At 41.9% G+C, this 18,844-nt stretch overlaps 1 protein-coding gene across 2 annotated transcripts in view; it reads right to left on the bottom strand.

Moving 5' to 3' along the window:
• Positions 1 to 18,844, bottom strand: part of PTPRU (protein tyrosine phosphatase receptor type U) — a 121,255-nt gene that overhangs the window by 31,260 nt on the left and 71,151 nt on the right. Inside the window, exons 12-20 of one of the 2 annotated variants that reach the window (XM_044287845.1) lie at positions 18,267 to 18,540; positions 18,108 to 18,144; positions 15,993 to 16,131; positions 15,830 to 15,859; positions 15,277 to 15,428; positions 14,521 to 14,711; positions 14,030 to 14,099; positions 13,868 to 13,944; positions 3,146 to 3,182 (exon numbers count right to left, since the gene is read on the bottom strand). In XM_044287845.1, the coding sequence (XP_044143780.1) occupies positions 3,146 to 3,182; positions 13,868 to 13,944; positions 14,030 to 14,099; positions 14,521 to 14,711; positions 15,277 to 15,428; positions 15,830 to 15,859; positions 15,993 to 16,131; positions 18,108 to 18,144; positions 18,267 to 18,540 (1,007 nt within the window). The remainder of the gene's footprint in view (positions 1 to 3,145; positions 3,183 to 13,867; positions 13,945 to 14,029; positions 14,100 to 14,520; positions 14,712 to 15,276; positions 15,429 to 15,829; positions 15,860 to 15,992; positions 16,132 to 18,107; positions 18,145 to 18,266; positions 18,541 to 18,844) is intronic. The other variant, XM_044287846.1, reaches the window with a different exon arrangement.

An 18,844-nucleotide genomic window follows, 5' to 3' on the forward strand; every position in this document is an offset into this window, starting at 1 on the left:
CCCTCCTGTTCCTCTGATAGGCTGCCGGCTTAGTGCTGGCAGCCTATCAGAGCTCAGGCCGGTGCAGGCGGCGCGATGACGTCATCGCGTCGCCTGAGCCGTATAGCGAGGGACACAGACGGAAGAGGCGGCCTGCATCGCATCGCATTGCTGGAGGTAAGTATAAGTGTATTATTTTTTTTTAATTTTTTTATATAGATACAATACTGGGCTGGCACATGATAAGGGGGGCTACTGGGCTGGCACATAAGGGGGGCTACTGGGCTGGCACATAAGGGGGGACTACTGGGCTGGGCTGGCACATGATAAGGGGGGCTACTGGGCTGGCACATGATAAGGGGGGACTACTGGGCTGGCACATGATAAGGGGGGACTACTGGGCTGGCACATGATAAGGGGGGCTACTGGCACATGATATGGGGGGCTACTGGCACATGATATGGGGGCACTCTGGCTACTGGCACATGATATGGGGGGGCTCTGGCTACTGGCATATGATATGGGGGGCTCTGGCTACTGGCACATGATGGTGGGGGGGCTCTTATTTCTGGCACATGATTGGGGGCACTCTGGCTACTGGCACATGATATGGGGGGCTCTGGCTACTGACACATGATATGGGGGGGCTCTGGCTACTGACATGATATGGGGGGGCTCTGGCTACTGGCACATGATGGTGGGGGGGCTCTTATTACTGGCACATGATTGGGGGCATCTATGGGGGCACATCTTACTGCAGATTATTGGGGGGCACTATAGGGGCATCTACTGAGGCTAAAAAAAAAGATATTTTATATGGGGGCTCTGTATAGGGGCATTTTATACTGGGACACATTATGGTGGGTACTATGGGGAAGGGGGAGGTACTATGGGGAAGGGGGGGGCACTATGGGGGTCATCTACGGGGGCACTGAGAAGGGGTATTTTATATTGGCACATTATGGGAACATTAGCTCAACTGGGGGCATTACAAATGTTTTGCATATTATAAGGAGAATTATTACTACTGGGGGGGCATTATGGTGGGCTTTATTACTCCCCCATGGTATGACCCCCTAGTAGCAGCACCAGCCTCTCCCTGCTCTGCTATCCCTCTGCCCTTTCTCCAAATCCTTATTATGAAATCTTTCTCATTAGGTTAAAGCACAACATCAGCTCCGCCGAGCCCCCGGCCAAAGTGTTGAAGTGGCGTCCGAGATCCCCAAGGGCCAAGTCAAGTAACTGTAAGTTTTTATGGGGGTTCTACAAAAGAGCTATCGTGGGGCAAAGTTCATATTCGTGTTTACACACGTGTTTTAAAATGAATGCTTTCTCCTATTATAAACAAGTAAATAATGACGCAATGCTGTGGGGCTGGTGTGCAACTTTTTCCAGGGCTGGTTTTTATCCCCAGTCCGGCCCTGGCCGAGCGAGCCGCCGGGACTTTTTTTTTTTGACTTTTTTTTTTTTTAAGCCGAGCCGCCGATTCGTGGGGCTGAAGTTGGGGGCTGAAGTTGTTGCCATAGAAACATTGTAAAGGGGAGGAGTTAGTAAGATAACCACGCCCATGTGGGGGCGCCAGAAATATTTCTGCACCCAGGCGCCTGTGACCCTAGGATCGGCCCTGAACTTGAGGGTCCACTGCAATAGTTAATGGATTTGTTTGAGCTGGGAACCACTTTAACTGACTTAAAATTACTGACATATAATCATCCCATATGTAAATAAATGTTCAGGTTAGGCCTCATGCACACGACCGTTCCTGTTTTTTGCGGTCCGCAAACCGCGGATCTGCAAAAAACGGAAGCCACCAGTGTGCCTTTGGCAATTTGCAGAACAGAATGGACAGCCCATTGTAGACATGCCTATTCTTGTCCGCAAAACAGACAAGAATAGGACATGCTATATTTTTTTTTTTCGGGGCCTCTGAACGGAGCAACGGATGCAAACAGCACACGGAGTGCTGTCTGCATCTTTTGTGGCCCCATTGAAGTGAATGTGTCCACATCCGAGCCGCAAAAACTGCGGCTCGGATGCGGACAATAAATACGGTTGTGTGCATGAGGCCTTAATCAGATAATGTTGTTTAGAAAAACCCATCAATTTCACAAATAATTCTGCTCACATATTCCCAAGTTTGAATACGTAATCAATTTTTCCATTATAATATTTAAAAACTGATTGCCCCATTCTATTATAAAGTTAATAGGGGAGATCAATTATTCCCCCACACCAGTTTGTGATTTTTTTTTTTTATGTTATAGATTTCGTTTTGGAGCACAACCTGCTGGAGGATGTGCCAAATCTAGTATGAGACCTGTGCCTTGGCATAAATTAGGCGCATCCACTGGCTGCACTGGGGAAATCAAGACTGACAAAGAAAATGCCAGTCTTGATAAATGTCCCCCAATACGTTTTCACATCTGCTCCTGTTACTGCAGGTGTTCAGGGACAGCAGCTAAATAAAGATATTAATGCGGCAATTAAATTGTTTATTAGATTACAATTATAGAATTGTCACACATATAAAACTGGTGACTGTCTGATCTAAACTAACAAAAGATTAGCATAACTGACTTTACATGGTAATATTAAAAGGGGAATCCATGGGTCCCTTGTGAAAAACAAGCTTCCAGCACCCAAAGTTCAAGTGACATAACTATCCTGGTTCACTATTTAGTAGATTGGACTGGAGACCGGGATTCGACCCCTGTGTTATGTGAACATTATTATAATGGTCAGTGTTTTTAGAGGTTAAAATAATCCCCAGCCTCCTGTTCCGCAGAAGATTCAGGTCTCATACCAAATCCACCATGTTATCATTAACAGGCCACTGTCTCCCACACAGAGGAACCCAGTGGGTGGCCATCTCGTGATCCTCTGTAATCCCTTAGTTTACAAATTGTACGTACGCTAATCTTCTGACCTATTTATTAATGAGTTAAGCGACCAGAAGCGATTATAACTGTGGTTAAATTTTGGCTTGTCCACTGATCGCTATATTTATGGTATATACAGTATTTAAAGTCATAATTTAGCTAGGTGATTCTAAATAAAAAGAATTGTTTGTGTGAACCTGGCATTACTGAGGCATCTTATTTTTTTCCTAAAATGACAAGGTGCATGAAATCAAGTGATTAAGTGCTGTTCCTAGTGACCCACTCACCTTGTGTAGCAATAAAGTGGTTCGATCTGTGATAACCCTACAAACAAAAAGAAAAAAGATTTAAACATATCACTAGTGATATTGTATGGTTAACATTCCCAATATGCATTATGGTACTTTCACACTTGCGTTAAACTTTTCTGGTATTGAGTTCCGTCCTAGGGGCTCAATACCGGAAAAGAACTGATCAGTGTTATCCTAATGCATTCTGAATGGAGAGCAATCCGTTCAGGATGCATCAGGATGTCTTCAGTTCAGTCACTGTACATTTTTTGGACGGAGAAAATACCGCAGCATGCTTTGGTATTTTCTCCGTCCAAAATTCCGGAACACTTGCCAGAATGCTGGATCTGGCATTATTTTCCATTGAAATGCATTAAGGCCCCAAGTGTTCCGGAAAAACTGATGCGCAGACCTTTAAAAATGTGAAAAAGATAAATACCGGATCTGTTTTTTCCGGATGACAACCGGAGAGACGGATCCTGTATTGCAATGCATTTGTGAGACTGATCTACATCCAGATCTCTCTATAAATGCTATCCGTTTGCATACAGACTGCCAGATCCGACAGGCGGTTCCGGTGACGGAACTGCCTGCCAGAATACAGCAGCGCAAGTGTAAAAGTACCCTTAGGACAAGCAATATAATCCACAAAGGGGAGAACGGACACAGGATTAGGGAAGACAGACAAATGGTGTGTGCATCAATTAACTCTCAAACCATCAACCTTTAAAAGAACATAAACACATTCCAGAAACAAGACTGAAGAAAAGAATGTAAGAAATGAGGAAATTATGGATGATATGAGAAGCAGGTTGGGAAACATTTCTGAGAGAAATCTTCTCAAGAAGAGCTCCTTGTGTTTGCAGGCAGTGGTTGAAAAAACATATCATAAAACTAAACTGAAAGCTATGGGAAAGGAGATCTCAAAGATATTTGAAGGTCCATTTGTAATCTTGGATTACCAGCCTTCGACAGAAACATGTATTTTCATGGAAGGGTGACTAAATATGATGCACAGAGCAAGATTAGAAGGAGAAAAGGTATAACTAGTATGGAAGAAGGGGTAAGGATAAGGATGTGTGAGGAACATAATATACAGTGGGCCAAAAGAATAGAATAAGGCAAGTAAAAAGACAGAGGGTGACCAAGAATATAGCTGAGAAGTTCCAAGATTTGTGGGAAGCAGCTTATAATTAAATCAATATTAGAATGTATACATTTCTGGAAAGAGAAGATACTTTCAAAAGATAAGAGAGTTTTTATCCTTTACTCTTTATCCCAGGGCAGTAAAGCACCTGGTTATGGGAGATGAGAATAGGATCACAAGCTTGATACTCACTTCTCTGTTTATCCGGATCTACCGGTGATCCCAAAGACAGAAAGACAGTGAAAAGGGGCACAGATGTAAAGGGAAAAAAAAGTGGAAAGAGGAAATAAGAAACAAATAGATAAAATGATGGGATGATGTTTGGGAATATTGGAAGGGGAGCAGAGATAAACATAAATATTTCAATGAGAAACGAATGGAGCATTGGAACGATTGATCGGGAGAACAAAAAAGTTACAAGTGGATGGAACAGATCAGTGTGAGATCAGTAACATAAAAGATCGGATAGGATGAAGAAATGCAGAAGATAGAGAAAAGGCAGCAGAGAAAAGAAAGGATAAAGATGTATTAGCAGAAACAAAAAGACGGGCAACATAGTATTACTAAGCGTTTCAAAGGGTTTTCCCACTAAAGACATTCATGGCATATTGATTGGATATACCGTAAATGTCCAATCAGTGGGAGCCTAGAGATTGTCATGTTCATTTCTCATTCATTAGTATGGATTGGAATCCAGTACTGCATCTGTTCATAGGAGCAACATGGAAATCAGATCCAGACTGACCAGATCAGACTAAGATATATCCAATCATTATGCCGCAAATGGGAAAACTCCAATGACCACTTTACAAAACAGTAATTAAAGCAATCAGCTGAAAAACAAGCAATGAGCATATGATTGGTGGGGGTTTGACAGCTTTGGACCCCCATCAATCACGGAGTCCCAAGTTTTCCCCAAATTAATGCAGTGTTCAAGCATGCATTCTGCTAATCCATTCTTTCTCGATGGACCAGCTGGAGGTAGGCGGGCTCTGTACTCAGCTATCTCCATCACATAGAATGAATGGAGCAGCAGCGCACATCCTCAACCAGCCCTCGATTCATTTGGGGAACTCAAGACTCTAGTTCTCGTGTTTCAGTAATTTGACCCTCATAAATCAGATACTTATTCCCTATACTGTGGGTAGGGGATACGCTTATATCTTGGAATAACCCCTTTAATGCCCTTAGTGCTTTAGTTTCAGAAGTACCTAAGGGGTGTATATGTCTGAGTTTTTGTAAAGATATATAAATGGAAATATCAAATTCTATCTAAGAAAAGAGTGTATATATATATATATATATATATATATACACTGCCTGGCCAAAAAAAAAAGTCGCCACCCGGATTTAACTACGCAAATAGGTATGAGCCTCCTATTGGATAATTACTGCATGGGCGATTATCTTTTCAGCTGGCAACAAGTTATTTAACCCCAACTGGTGCAATGAGTTGCTCCTTATTTCTTAAACAAAACATCTCCTGGTCGTGGAAAAGAGGTTAGTCTGTTTGAGAAGAGTCAAATCATTGGCATGCATCAAGCAGAGAAAACATCTAAGGAGATTGCAGAAACTAACTGTCCAACGCATTATTAAAGACTGGAAGGATAGTGGGTACCCATCGTATTCGAGGAAGAAATGTGGCGGGAAAAAAATCCTGAATGATCGTGATCGACAATCACTTAAACGTTTGGTGAAATGAAATCGAAGAAAAACAACAGTAGAACTCAGGGCTATGTTTAATAGTGAAAGTAAGAGCATTTCCACACGCACAATGTGAAGGGAACTGAAGGGATTGGGACTGAACAGCTGTATAGCCGTAAGAATACCACTAATCAGTGAGGCAAACTAGAAAAAAAGGGCTTCAATTTGCTAGAGAGCATAAAGATTGGACTCTGGAGCAATGGAAGAAGGTCATGTGGTCTGATGAGTCCAGATTTACCCTGTTCCAGAGTGATGGGTGCATCAGGGTAAGAGGATAAACAGATGACGTGATGCATCCATCATGCCTAGTGCCTACTGTACAAGCCTGTGGGGGCAGTGCTATGATCTGGGGTTGCTGCAGTTGGTCAGGTCTAGGTTCAGCAACAGTATGTGCTCCAAAAATTAGGTCAGCTGACTACCTGGACATACTGAATGACCAGGTTATTCCATCAATGTATTTGTTCTTCCCTGATGGCACGGGCATATTCCAAGATGACCATGCCAGGATACATCAGGCTCAAATTGTGAAAAAGTGGTTCAGGGAGCATGAGACATCATTTTTACACATGGATTGGCCACCACAGAGTCCAGACCTTAACCCCATTGAGAATTTTTGGGATGTGCTGGAAAAGGCTTTGCGTAGCAGTCAGACGCTACCATCATCAATGCAAGATCTTGGTAAAAAATGAATGCAACACTGGATGGAAATAAATCTTGTGACACTGCAGAAGCTTGTCGAAGCTTTATCGAAACAATGCCACAGCGAATGCGTGTCGTAATCAAAGCTAAAGGCGGTCCAACTAAATATTTTTGGTGGCAACTTTTTTTTGGGACGGGCAGTGTATATATATATATGTATTGGAACAAGAAAAGAAGAAAAACCCTTAGGCCTCTTTCACACGGGCGTCATTTTTTTGGCCCGGCTAAGAGCCGGGTGCGTTGCGGGAAAATGCGCGATTTTTTCTGCGCAAGTGCAAAACATTGTCATGCGTTGCACTCGCGTGAGAAAAATCGCGCATGTTTGGTACCCGAACTTCTTCATAGAAGTTCGGGCTTGGGATTGATGTTCTGAAGATTGTATTATTTTCCCTTATAACATGGTTATAAGGGAAAATAATAGCATTCTGAATACAGAATGCATAGTAAACCAGCGCTAGAGGGGTTAAAATAAAATAAAAAATAATTTAACTCACCTTAGTCCACTTGCTCGCGAAGCCGGCATCTCCTTGTGTCTCCGCTGCTGATGAACAGGACCTGGGATGAGCTGCTCCATTAAATACCGGTTAAGGACCTTCGATGACGTCACTCCGGTCATCACATGGTACGTCACATGATCTTTTACCATGGTGATTCACCATGGTAAAAGATCATGTGATGACCGGAGTGACGTCATCGAAGGTCCTTAAGCTCTATTTAATGGAGCAGCTCATCCCAGGTCCTGTTCATCAGCAGCGGAGACACAAGGAGATGCCGGCTTCGCGAGCAAGTGGACTAAGGTGAGTTAAATTATTTTTTATTTTATTTTAACCCCTCTAGCGCTGGTTTACTATGCATTCTGTATTCAGAATGCTATTATTTTCCCTTATAACCATGTTATAAGGGAAAATAATAATGATCGGGTCTCCATCCCGATGGTCTCCTAGCAACCATGCGTGCAAATCGCACGGCATCCGTACTTGCTTGCGGATGCCATCCGATTTTCACACACCCCATTCACTTCTATGGGGCCTGCGTCACGTCAAAATCGGAAAATATAGAGCATGCTGCGATTTCAACTGAACGCACAAGTGATGTGTTAAAAACATCGCTCATGTGCGCAGCCCCATAGAAATGAATGGGTCAGGATTTAGTGCGGGTGCCATACGTTCGCCGCACGGATCGCACCCGCACGGAAAACTCGCCCGTGTGAAAGGGGCCTTAGGCCTCTTTCACACGGGCGTCATTTTTTTGGCCCGGCTAAGAGCCGGGTGCGTTGCGGGAAAATGCGCGATTTTTTCTGCGCAAGTGCAAAACATTGTCATGCGTTGCACTCGCGTGAGAAAAATCGCGCATGTTTGGTACCCAAACCCGAACTTCTTCATAGAAGTTCGGGCTTGGGATTGATGTTCTGAAGATTGTATTATTTTCCCTTATAACATGGTTATAAGGGAAAATAATAGCATTCTGAATACAGAATGCATAGTAAACCAGCGCTAGAGGGGTTAAAATAAAATAAAAAAATAATTTAACTCACCTTAGTCCACTTGCTCGCGAAGCTGGCATCTCCTTGTGTCTCCGCTGCTGATGAACAGGACCTGGGATGAGCTGCTCCATTAAATACCGGTTAAGGACCTTCGATGACGTCACTCCGGTCATCACATGGTACGTCACATGATCTTTTACCATGGTGATTCACCATGGTAAAAGATCATGTGATGACCGGAGTGACGTCATCGAAGGTCCTTAAGCTCTATTTAATGGAGCAGCTCATCCCAGGTCCTGTTCATCAGCAGCGGAGACACAAGGAGATGCCGGCTTCGCGAACAAGTGGACTAAGGTGAGTTAAATTATTTTTTATTTTATTTTAACCCCTCTAGCGCTGGTTTACTATGCATTCTGTATTCAGAATGCTATTATTTTCCCTTATAACCATGTTATAAGGGAAAATAATAATGATCGGGTCTCCATCCCGATGGTCTCCTAGCAACCATGCGTGCAAATCGCACGGCATCCGTACTTGCTTGCGGATGCCATCCGATTTTCACACACCCCATTCACTTCTATGGGGCCTGCGTCACGTCAAAATCGGAAAATATAGAGCATGCTGCGATTTCAACTGAACGCACAAGTGATGTGTTAAAAACATCGCTCATGTGCGCAGCCCCATAGAAATGAATGGGTCAGGATTTAGTGCGGGTGCCATACGTTCGCCGCACGGATCGCACCCGCACGGAAAACTCGCCCGTGTGAAAGGGGCCTTAGTAGCCTATTCATGCTAAGCACTAAAGAAAAAGCAGGATCATTCAGGTGAAAAGCAAACAAGAACTGGGTAAAACATACTTTACTTGCAGAAGGTCTTGTACGACCTGACAAACACAACAATCAGAACTTCACTGCTTAATCAGAACTGCAGCAGATGTAATGAACTTGTTAGGCTACTTTCACACCTGCGTTTAGGTGCGGATCCGTCTGGTATCTGCACAGATGGATCCGCACCTATAATGCAAACTTTGCATTATAGGTGCGGAACGCTGGTATCCGTGCAGTGCGGATCCGTCTGCATTACTATGTCAAAAAAAGTCTAAGTGTAAGTCAGGACGGATCTGTTTACAATTGCACCATATTGTGTCAATGTAAACGGATCCATCCTCATTGACTTACATTGCATCGCCAACAGCAAGCAGCGTTTTGGTGTCCGCCTCCAGAGCAGAATGGAGGCTAAACGGAGCCAAACTGATGCATTCTGAACGGATCCTTATCCATTCAGAATGCATTGGGGCTAAACTGATCCGTTTGGGGCCGCTTGTGAGAGCCTTGAAACGGATCTCACAAGCGGACCCAGAAACGGCAGTGTGAAAGTAGCCTTAAGCTGATTTTGCGCCATATCAGGAAAGAAATGCAATGCAAAATAGTGACGCACTGCAGGAATATACAAAAACGTAAATGCGGTTTATTAAACTCACAAACATAGATACAATCACCCCGAAGAAGCTTTGGTGAGACTCAAGTTGGGATCTTTGATGCTGCTGAAATCAGGGTGGCGTTTTATCGATTGATGTGATTGATTTTATCTGTGTTCGGGAGTATAATAAACTGCATTTGCGTTTTCAATTATTTCTGCTGTGCTTCACTATTCTGGGTTGCCCTCCTTCTTTCCTGATAAGGGATCTTGGCGGAGCAAGCTCGTTGTGTGCACCAGGATTGTACATGACTTCCTGCAATTTCTTGTTTGCATTTGAGCTGCGTGGATCTACTTTTTCAGAGTTAATATAGCAATAAAGAGTGGCACAACTGAACAGACATCTTTCACATTATCTTTATACCGGATGAAAATTCATCATAACGCCCATATAAGCAGTAACTATTATTTTACTAATTGTATTACTTATATTATAAAATCTGTTTAGGTTTTTTCCTCTGTATTTTAGAAATCACACATGCAGTTTTAATGAAGTTTTTTTCTACTAAACTTTTTTTCAACCAAAGCCTTGTGTGGATCAAAAAGGAGATATTTAAAGGAAATATTTATATTTCTCCCTTAGGTATTCCAATTGTGTTTGCACCAACAACTGCATGCGTGACTTCTCACAGTAGCAGTACCCACTGTGTGTTTTAGTCACTATGGAATAACATTAAATCTTAAAACGTAACATTTGCAAGCTACTTCAAAGATATCCAAATTAATTTATTCTACAAAAACCTGGGATTGAAATCAAACTCTCCAGTAAGAGGCCTGGCTTTACAGTTTTAGAAACGGTTCTCTTAACTACTGAGCCAACTCATTAGATACGGTCTTTCATCATGCATTCTGAAAAGAACAGTTGTTATTATTATGCACAATTAACATTCGTTCCATTTCAAACACAACTCATTCCACTTTTGGCTTTTTTAAGATTGCTATACATGGTGCCATTTTGGCTTAGATGCAGGTACATTAAGAAAATATTTAAACTATGTTACTGTACATCTGCGCTCAAGGTACAGAATTCCAAAGTGTCAAAAATAATGTAAAATAAACTCTCAATTAAATATGTTGGCAGCAATGGCAGAAAATGTGAACAAAGCAGCTGCAACTATTTTACTTTGGCAAACAACAATGTGGATTTTACAGTGAAAGTGTAATAAAGAGTCAAGGTGCCCTTTGGCCCAAAGGCCAAGCATAAATAATTATTGGACATGACTAGGTGCACATAAGGAGCCCTGTGCAACATTAATTTTGCCAGCATAAAAGTACCCAAATTAATTACAAAGTATTGGTTTAATCACCGGCAGTTACATTCCACAATCATGTACAGAACGTAACAATTTTATAGCAACCTATTTATAAAAACAATACGAACAGCATATAAGCAGTTAAGGAAGTTCTTCTTGGACAACATTGCTATGAGGACCAGTTATAAAGATCAGTGAAAGTAGGTAAGGTTGCAAAAAGACACAAAGACATCTAGTTCAACCTATCATTAAGAAATATTAGTTCAGGGAAAAGCAAAAGCACTATGGTTGGTCAGTTTCCCTCAAATTAGGGGACATTTATGGATGCAAAGAAGGTATTTAACATACTTTCTTTATGAGGAAAGCCATGAGGAAATCTTAAAATCGCTTCTTAAGAACATTGTGGACAGCGATATTTTTTGCCTGGTGCCTTGGCCCCAGCTATCACCATTATTCAATTGTATCTGATTCTGCGCCATTTCACTCCACAAGTGACTAACAACTCATGTTCAATTCAAGTCTACATATTAAAGTAAAATAGGTTTCCCAAGTTTATTCTGCAACTCATAGGCCAACCATTCTATGTTGACTCATAATCAATAAAAACCTTTAGACTTATATAAGACCATTATATTGTCTCCTCTATCAAGATGCTAAATAACTACTGAACTAGGTTTAATTGCCCATACACATAACAGTTGACCTGCCCATAAACATGCACATTGTGGGAGGAGGAAGAGAAATTGCTGGCAGAGATGCTGGGCAGAAGCAGGTCTCTAAGCAAAACAAAGGAATAAGTATGATCCTTTTCCACTAACATCAGCCATCAGAGGACAGTCGGTAGGAAATATATCCCAATGTTGCCAGAATCCACCAACTTTAAAGTGGTTTACAGGGAATAATATATATGAGGCTATGATAGACCTCCAATGTGTGATCAGTTAGGATCCAATGAACGAAGCAGCAGCGCTGCTCCAGTTATCACCGTGGCCCTTCAATGTCTATCAAATTGAATGTCCAGTCAGGAGCTCAAAAGAGATACATAGGTCAGTAACTATAGAAATTATTACCTACAATTTATTTGGAGGGTTGCTTTAAGGCACAACGACACTTTGGTACTACAGTGTAGACTTAGGGTCCATTCACACGTCCGTTTTTTCTTTCCTGATCTGTTCCGTTTTTTGAGGAACAGATCTGGACCAGATCTGGACCCATTCATTTTCAATGGGTCCTGAAAAAAATCGGACAGCACAATGTGTGCTGTCCGTTTCCGTTGTTCCGTTCCGCATGTCCGAAAAAATATAAAACATGTCCTATTCTTTTCCGCAAAAATCGGATCCTGGTACAATACAAAGTCAATGGATCCGCAAAAAACGGAAGACATTCGTATGTCATTACGTATGTCATCCGTTTTATGCGGATTCCGTTCCTGGAAATTAAATCCTGCAAACAGCAACTTTTTTTTTTTCAATTTTTTTTCAAAGAAATCCAAACAACTTTATTTGCTTATTGAAATTTATACATGTTTCCGTTATTTGCGGATCCGCAAAAAACGGATGACATACGGATGACATTCGGAAACATTTTCAGGAACAACGGATCCGCAAAAAACGGACCGAAATTCGGGATATAGAAAAATACTGACGTGTGAATGTAGCCTTATTCAAGTAAGAAACAGATATGGAAATGACAGTTTTACAGCTGGGTGATTTTCTGTTGATTTTAGGGGGGGGGGGACATTCTTTTTAAATATACCTTAATAACTATTGATACCCTGTTGCTCAAAGCAATTCGTTCATGCCCAAACAACTTTCAATTACTAAAATGTTCAGTGCTGCTTTGAAATGAATCTGATAAAATCTAAATGTTCTTCACAAGTTTTCATATGGCAGATAAATTAAAGAAACTAACTCATTACTGATGCTTAGTGGCTTGGCCATGCACAGATATATCAATATACTATCTCTAACCATGGAATCTTTAATTAAATATAAATTTGCATATTTTAAACATGGGGGGATTTAGCAACCCCCTACATCAGAAAACTGACATTAAAAAGGTGCATACTGCGGTATTGTGATTTTTTAAACAACATTTCTGCAAAAAAAATGTGTACATGTGCCTTTTTTACACCACCCTCACCACTTTCCAACAGGGGGGTGTGGACTGGGCATGGTGCGGGAAGGACCATTAGCCCTAGCAGATTTATCATAATTTCCATCAGTTTTCTGGTGTAAATGACTAAAATCTGGTAGCATGGTGGCTTAGTGGTTAGCACTGGTGCCTTGCAGCGCTGGGGTCCTAGGTCTGAATCTGACCGAGGACACCATCTGCATGGAGTTTTTATGTTCTACATGGGTGCATGGGTTTCCTCTGGGTACTCCCACACTCAAAAGACATATTAATTTTGGATTGCACCATCCTTAGTAACATAGTAACATAGTACATAAGGCCGAAAAAAGACATTTGTCCATCCAGTTCGGCCTGGTATCCTGCAAGTTGATCCAGAGGAAGGCAAAAAAAAACTATTGACAGGGAACTTAGACTGTGAGCCCCATTGGGGACAGCTTGATGCCAATGTCTGTAAAGCTCTGCAGAATATAGCAGCGCTATATATGTGCATTATATAAAACTACAACCTGCTGTATATTTTATTTCAGGTGCACAGACTGCCGGAGGATGCACTTAATAGCAAAGCATCATAAAATAAGAACATCCTCCGACAGAGCAGGGGATTTCAAGATCGGGGTAGAAAACAATGGTCTTGATAAATGTCCCCAATAGTTCAAACTACAGAGTAACAGCTCAAAGTCTCACCGATAGGTTATACCCAAATCTTAGGTTTTTTTCACCATAATAGGCATACTGTATTGAGTTCTAATCTGCTCTGTTTATACAGCCCCCCTCATCACTATAAGTACACAGGATGGGATAAATCATGCATGTCTTATACTCACATCAATGTAGTTGGCATTGATTTCTTCTGAACTGCATTCTGCCTGTAGAGGGTGGAGTCTAACACGATGCCGCTCATCTGAAAGTAAAACTTTAGGATATGTAACAACTGCCCATTGTACATACTGTGCTTAACAACGCAGAGGTCCCATAGAGCCACTTACAGTTTGGAGGTGGCTCCTGTCTTCCTTTGCTTTTTTCCTTCTTCTTAGACACATCCCAGTCAAAAAAACTCTGATGCAGAAAGAACACAGTTTGAAGTCAAAGATGGCTTGAGGTGAGGCTTTGTCTCTCACACAATTATTTAGATTATATCTTCGAAAATGCCATTTTAAACCATGGCTGTATACACATTTTAAGGATATGCTATTTAGCATCAGCCTGATTCATATATTACATGTGCAAACACAAATAGCACATTCTAGAGAACAAAGCATAGCAATAGCAGATCTTCCTATACTGTGGAAAACATTGATAACCATCACTAGATTATGTCATCATTCTGTACAAAACACAATAAAAATGAAAACAATTGCCTATAAACTAATAATCTTACATAATACTCAGCTCTTTGTTCATTACAATTCTACCAAAACAAATGAATACAATAACAGCAGATCAATAAAAATAAAAAAACTAAGAGCAAAGCTTTTACCTCATACTCCTGTTTGAATCCATACCCCTCCGCCACCTTCATCTGATTAATGTGTTGAAGTAGATCTGCCACACGTACTGCTGGGTGTAATTGTCCTGTATGGTACGGAGATCCTTTCCTACCACTGCTTCGTCGTGGAGAGCCTCCCAGAAGGCTGCTTGATTCTGTCACAGACCCAACACGTGGCTCCCCTAAGGAAAAATGAGGACCTTAAATATCATGTTAAGCATTGTCACCTACAGACTGGCACTTACCACCCATGAGTCATTCCATATATATAAAAATGGAAGATGCACACAAGATGCCATGGTTAGCTATGTTAATGAGTTTCCCTCCAGATTTATCAACTAAGACTTTTTTTTAAAAGTCTAAGTAAAATGTTGCAAGGTCACTTCATTTGGGCGTTGCATATAACAACTGAAGTAGCATTTCTAGACAAAATGTTAGGTTTAAATATGCACCACATTTAACAAATGGCGTGCAATATTTGTATAAATAAATATAATATATAAATTTAAATTTGCCACAAAGTACACCAACACAGGCTGAAGCAAACCTCACTTCATATGTTACCCTCAAGATACAATCCCCCTTTTCAGACCCTCAACAGTTTACAGATTGTATGGGCAATAATGACTGATCCTCCCTAACTACAGGAAAAATGAACAATCACTTAAGAAGACCCCTAACATGGCACAAAAGCTGCCTGAATTTTTATACTGTTTTACAGAGTATAAAGAAGGACCATTTGCATACCTCGAGAACCATAATTGTGCAAAAATGTTAAAGCTGCCTCCTCCTGCAGTAATTTGGGTTCATCCAAGATCTTTGTATGCTCTCTAGTGGGACCCATGCAAGAGTTTTCATGGCGCACTGGCAAGGCAGACTTAGCTAGACTCACAGGTTTCCTGAAACAAAAGAATGACGTAATTCAGAAAGATCTGCCCAAAAATGTGCAGTTTTTTCAACCATACACTCAAGATAATTAATCCCAGTAACTCAGACTGTTTGGGCTACATGCACAGTACACAACAGGACTGGTACTTGGGTAGGTTATACTAGTCTAGAATATGGTATAGCAGGCATGGACAAAACACAATGGGCATTAGGAGTTAGTAAGGTCAGCAAAAAAACAAGTAAAAAATTCAGTGGACAATCTCTAGACACGCTGGCTGTCTGGTTAGTGGGATTTGCCCATCCCTATGGCTAAATGAGATGCAGGGTGAAGTGTAAACTCCTAAAGTGAGTTTCTCAGTGACATTAAAATATAAAATCAGCCTCTGTTTATGTGTTTCATCGCCATACTCACGGATAGTAAGCATAAGAAAATTGGGTTCTTCTGCCAGCAATGGAGAAAAGAAGAAAACTATGAGCTAGCCTTACAATAAAAAAATAATACACTGCCAAAACCGCCATTCCCTATCTAAAAATTATCGCAAATTTGAACTCTTCAGTTGTGATTTCTCACTTACCCTTTGCGGACAATAAGAATCACAGCACCAAGCAGAATGATAAATACAACCAGACCACCAGCACAAATTCCTAGTACAAGTCCCATCTCCTCTGAATGCTGAGGAGCCATGGAGAACCTGTGACTGTCCTTACATGGTGCTGCAAAAGAAGAAAAAAATGTCATGGTTCAAACTTGCCGTAATTAAGAAATATTAAAGGGGTTGTCCAAATTATTTAAAAATGTGTGCAAAGCCATTAAAAGATGGATTATCTAATGATCATATACTGTATATACTCATCAGATATTTCCCCACCATTACCAGAATGGCAGCTCCAGTCTTCCCTGCCAGGCTTTGCTTGCTTGGTTGCAGAAATAACATATTGTATATACCACGTGACTGCTGCAGCCAAGTGAGAAAAGCCTGGAGGGAAATAACAGAGCAGTGCTTGCAGCAGTGGGGGGTTACCTGGTGAGCATACCTTCTTTTTTAATTTTATCACATTTAGTGGCTCTGTGCACTTTTTTAAAAATAACTTGGACAACCTCTTTCAGAATGGACTGTCAGACTATGGACAGAAGGGTTGCAAATCATACAGAACAGAAAACTAGTGGGGTTAAGGGGATATTCCCATCTGAAACATTTATGGCAGATTAGTGGCGTCGCTAGAGGGGGGGCAATAGCCCCCCTTTATGTTGTTCTTTGCCCCCCCCCTGCCCCCCCGGGTGCCCTTCTGCTGATTCTCCCAGGTGAATACTAATGAGCGCTTCCATTATGGAAGCGCTCATTAGTACCGAAGGACCAGGAAGCAGTAAACGCTCTGTACTTACCACTTCCTGGTCATCGGCTGTCGGCTGTGCAGGGCTGGTCACAGCGTGAGGGCGCTCTGTGACCTCACGCTGTGCGCGCCAGTTCAGAGCACAGTCGACTGAGGAGAGCGAAAATAGCAGGCGGCATCCGTCCAGGAGCAGGAGAGGTGTTTTTATTTTATTTTATAAAAAATGTGGCTGCTTGGGGCATTATGGGGGCTAATTTGAGGCTTATGGGGGCTAATTGAAGGCATATGGGGGCTAATTGGAGGCATATGGGGGCTATGGGGGCTAATTGGAGGCTTATGGGGGCTAATTGAAGGCATATGGGGGCTAATTGGAGGCATATGGGGGCTATGGGGGCTAATTGGAGGCATATGGGAGCTAATTGGAGGCATATGGAGGCTAATAAGAGGCATAATGTGGGCTAATGAGGCATAATGGCTTATAATGGGGGCTAATGAGACATAATGGCTTATAATGGGGGCTAATGAGGCATAAGGGCTGATATGTGGGCTAATGATAGGCATGGGGCTAATATGGGGGTGATAATAGGCATATAATGGGGGGTAATGAGGCATAAGGGCTTATAATGGGGGCTAATGAGAGGCATGGGGGCTGATATGGGAGCGATGAGAGGCATAATGAGGGCTAATGAGAGGCATAATGTGTCATCCACAGATGCCCCCATAACAGTGTGTCTTCCACAGATCCCCCATAACAGTGCGCACTGACGAGAGACAGAAAGAAGGGGAAAGAATCCGCGGAAGCAAGCAGAGGACGGCACAGCAGACGACTGAATAGCTTATTTTGTAAGTAAATTGTTTTATTATAAATGTATCCCTGCATACCGCAATTCTCTCGTATTTTGTAATCTTATTTAGATATACTTATTTTGTTTTCCACCCCCCCCCCCATTTTTGACTGTGGTATCTTTGTGCCCCCCTATATATTGTTCCTAGAGTCGCCACTGTGGCAGATCCACAGGATATGCCATGAATGTCCGATAGATGAAGTCTCACCTCTGGGACCCACTCCTATTTCAAAAATGGGGCCAGCATGAATAGAGATGTGTTGACCAGGAGCAGCTCTCCAATCACTTCAAATTGGAGCAAAGTACAGTTACTCGGTCTGTGGATAGATGTTCCAGATGGGAGTACCTTTTTTACTTTCTAAAGTCATAGCACTGGAGAGTGTTCATTATTGTAGAAGAAGTTACATATTTGCACATGGGATTAGAGATAATGAAAGGAAAGCATGAATGAATGAATGAATGGTGTTACATTTAATTACATGTAAAAGAACACAGACTTATTTAAGTTTGTACCTTTCCTGGCAATCCTAACGCAATTGAGCCGTGTTTCCTAGGGGGAATAAAAGATAGTTTTCTGTAAGCTTTTCCTCCTTGCCATCCCTAGAATAACCATTAAATGTCTCACACAACGTAGTCCATAAAAGTGAATGTACCCAGCTCTGAAAATCTTACCCCACGATGATGGCTCGCTGCCTGCAGGTAGATAAGATAGCCCTTTCGAGGATCCAAGGGTGGATTCCAGTACCCTCCGTAACTGCGATTATCCCCAACTATGAAGGGGGTATCTCGAGGCAAGTCACTTGGCGGAAGTTCTGCTCCCACATAGCTGGTAGCACCTTCCATCTCCGCCTCCTCATAACCACCAGCCCCAGGGAAACAGCCAGGAATTGCAAGTTCGCGTTTAGCTCGACTGGAACTTTCTCCTTCAACCAGTACCTGGTAAAAGCTGATACATGGAAAATAACAAGGTAGACATGACTTTTACATTTATGCCTCAATTCTATATTCAAAGTACAGTAAAGATCTGTTTGCATGCTCCTAGTATTGGGCCAATTGTCAGGAATTAACTTGCATGTGAACGTTCATTTCTAATAACTGTCCCATGTAAATGTGCCAACAATTATTCAACAGACAAGCAAAATGCTCAGTTTTGGGGAAATCCTGATTATGCGGCATGTAAAATCATTGTTTGCCAGGAGCAGAACCCCCCTGTGTAAACAAGGATGTGCTGCCGACAAACAGTGAATCTA

This window comes from Bufo gargarizans, chromosome 3, assembly GCF_014858855.1.
Source record: "Bufo gargarizans isolate SCDJY-AF-19 chromosome 3, ASM1485885v1, whole genome shotgun sequence".
NCBI lineage: Eukaryota > Metazoa > Chordata > Amphibia > Anura > Bufonidae > Bufo > Bufo gargarizans.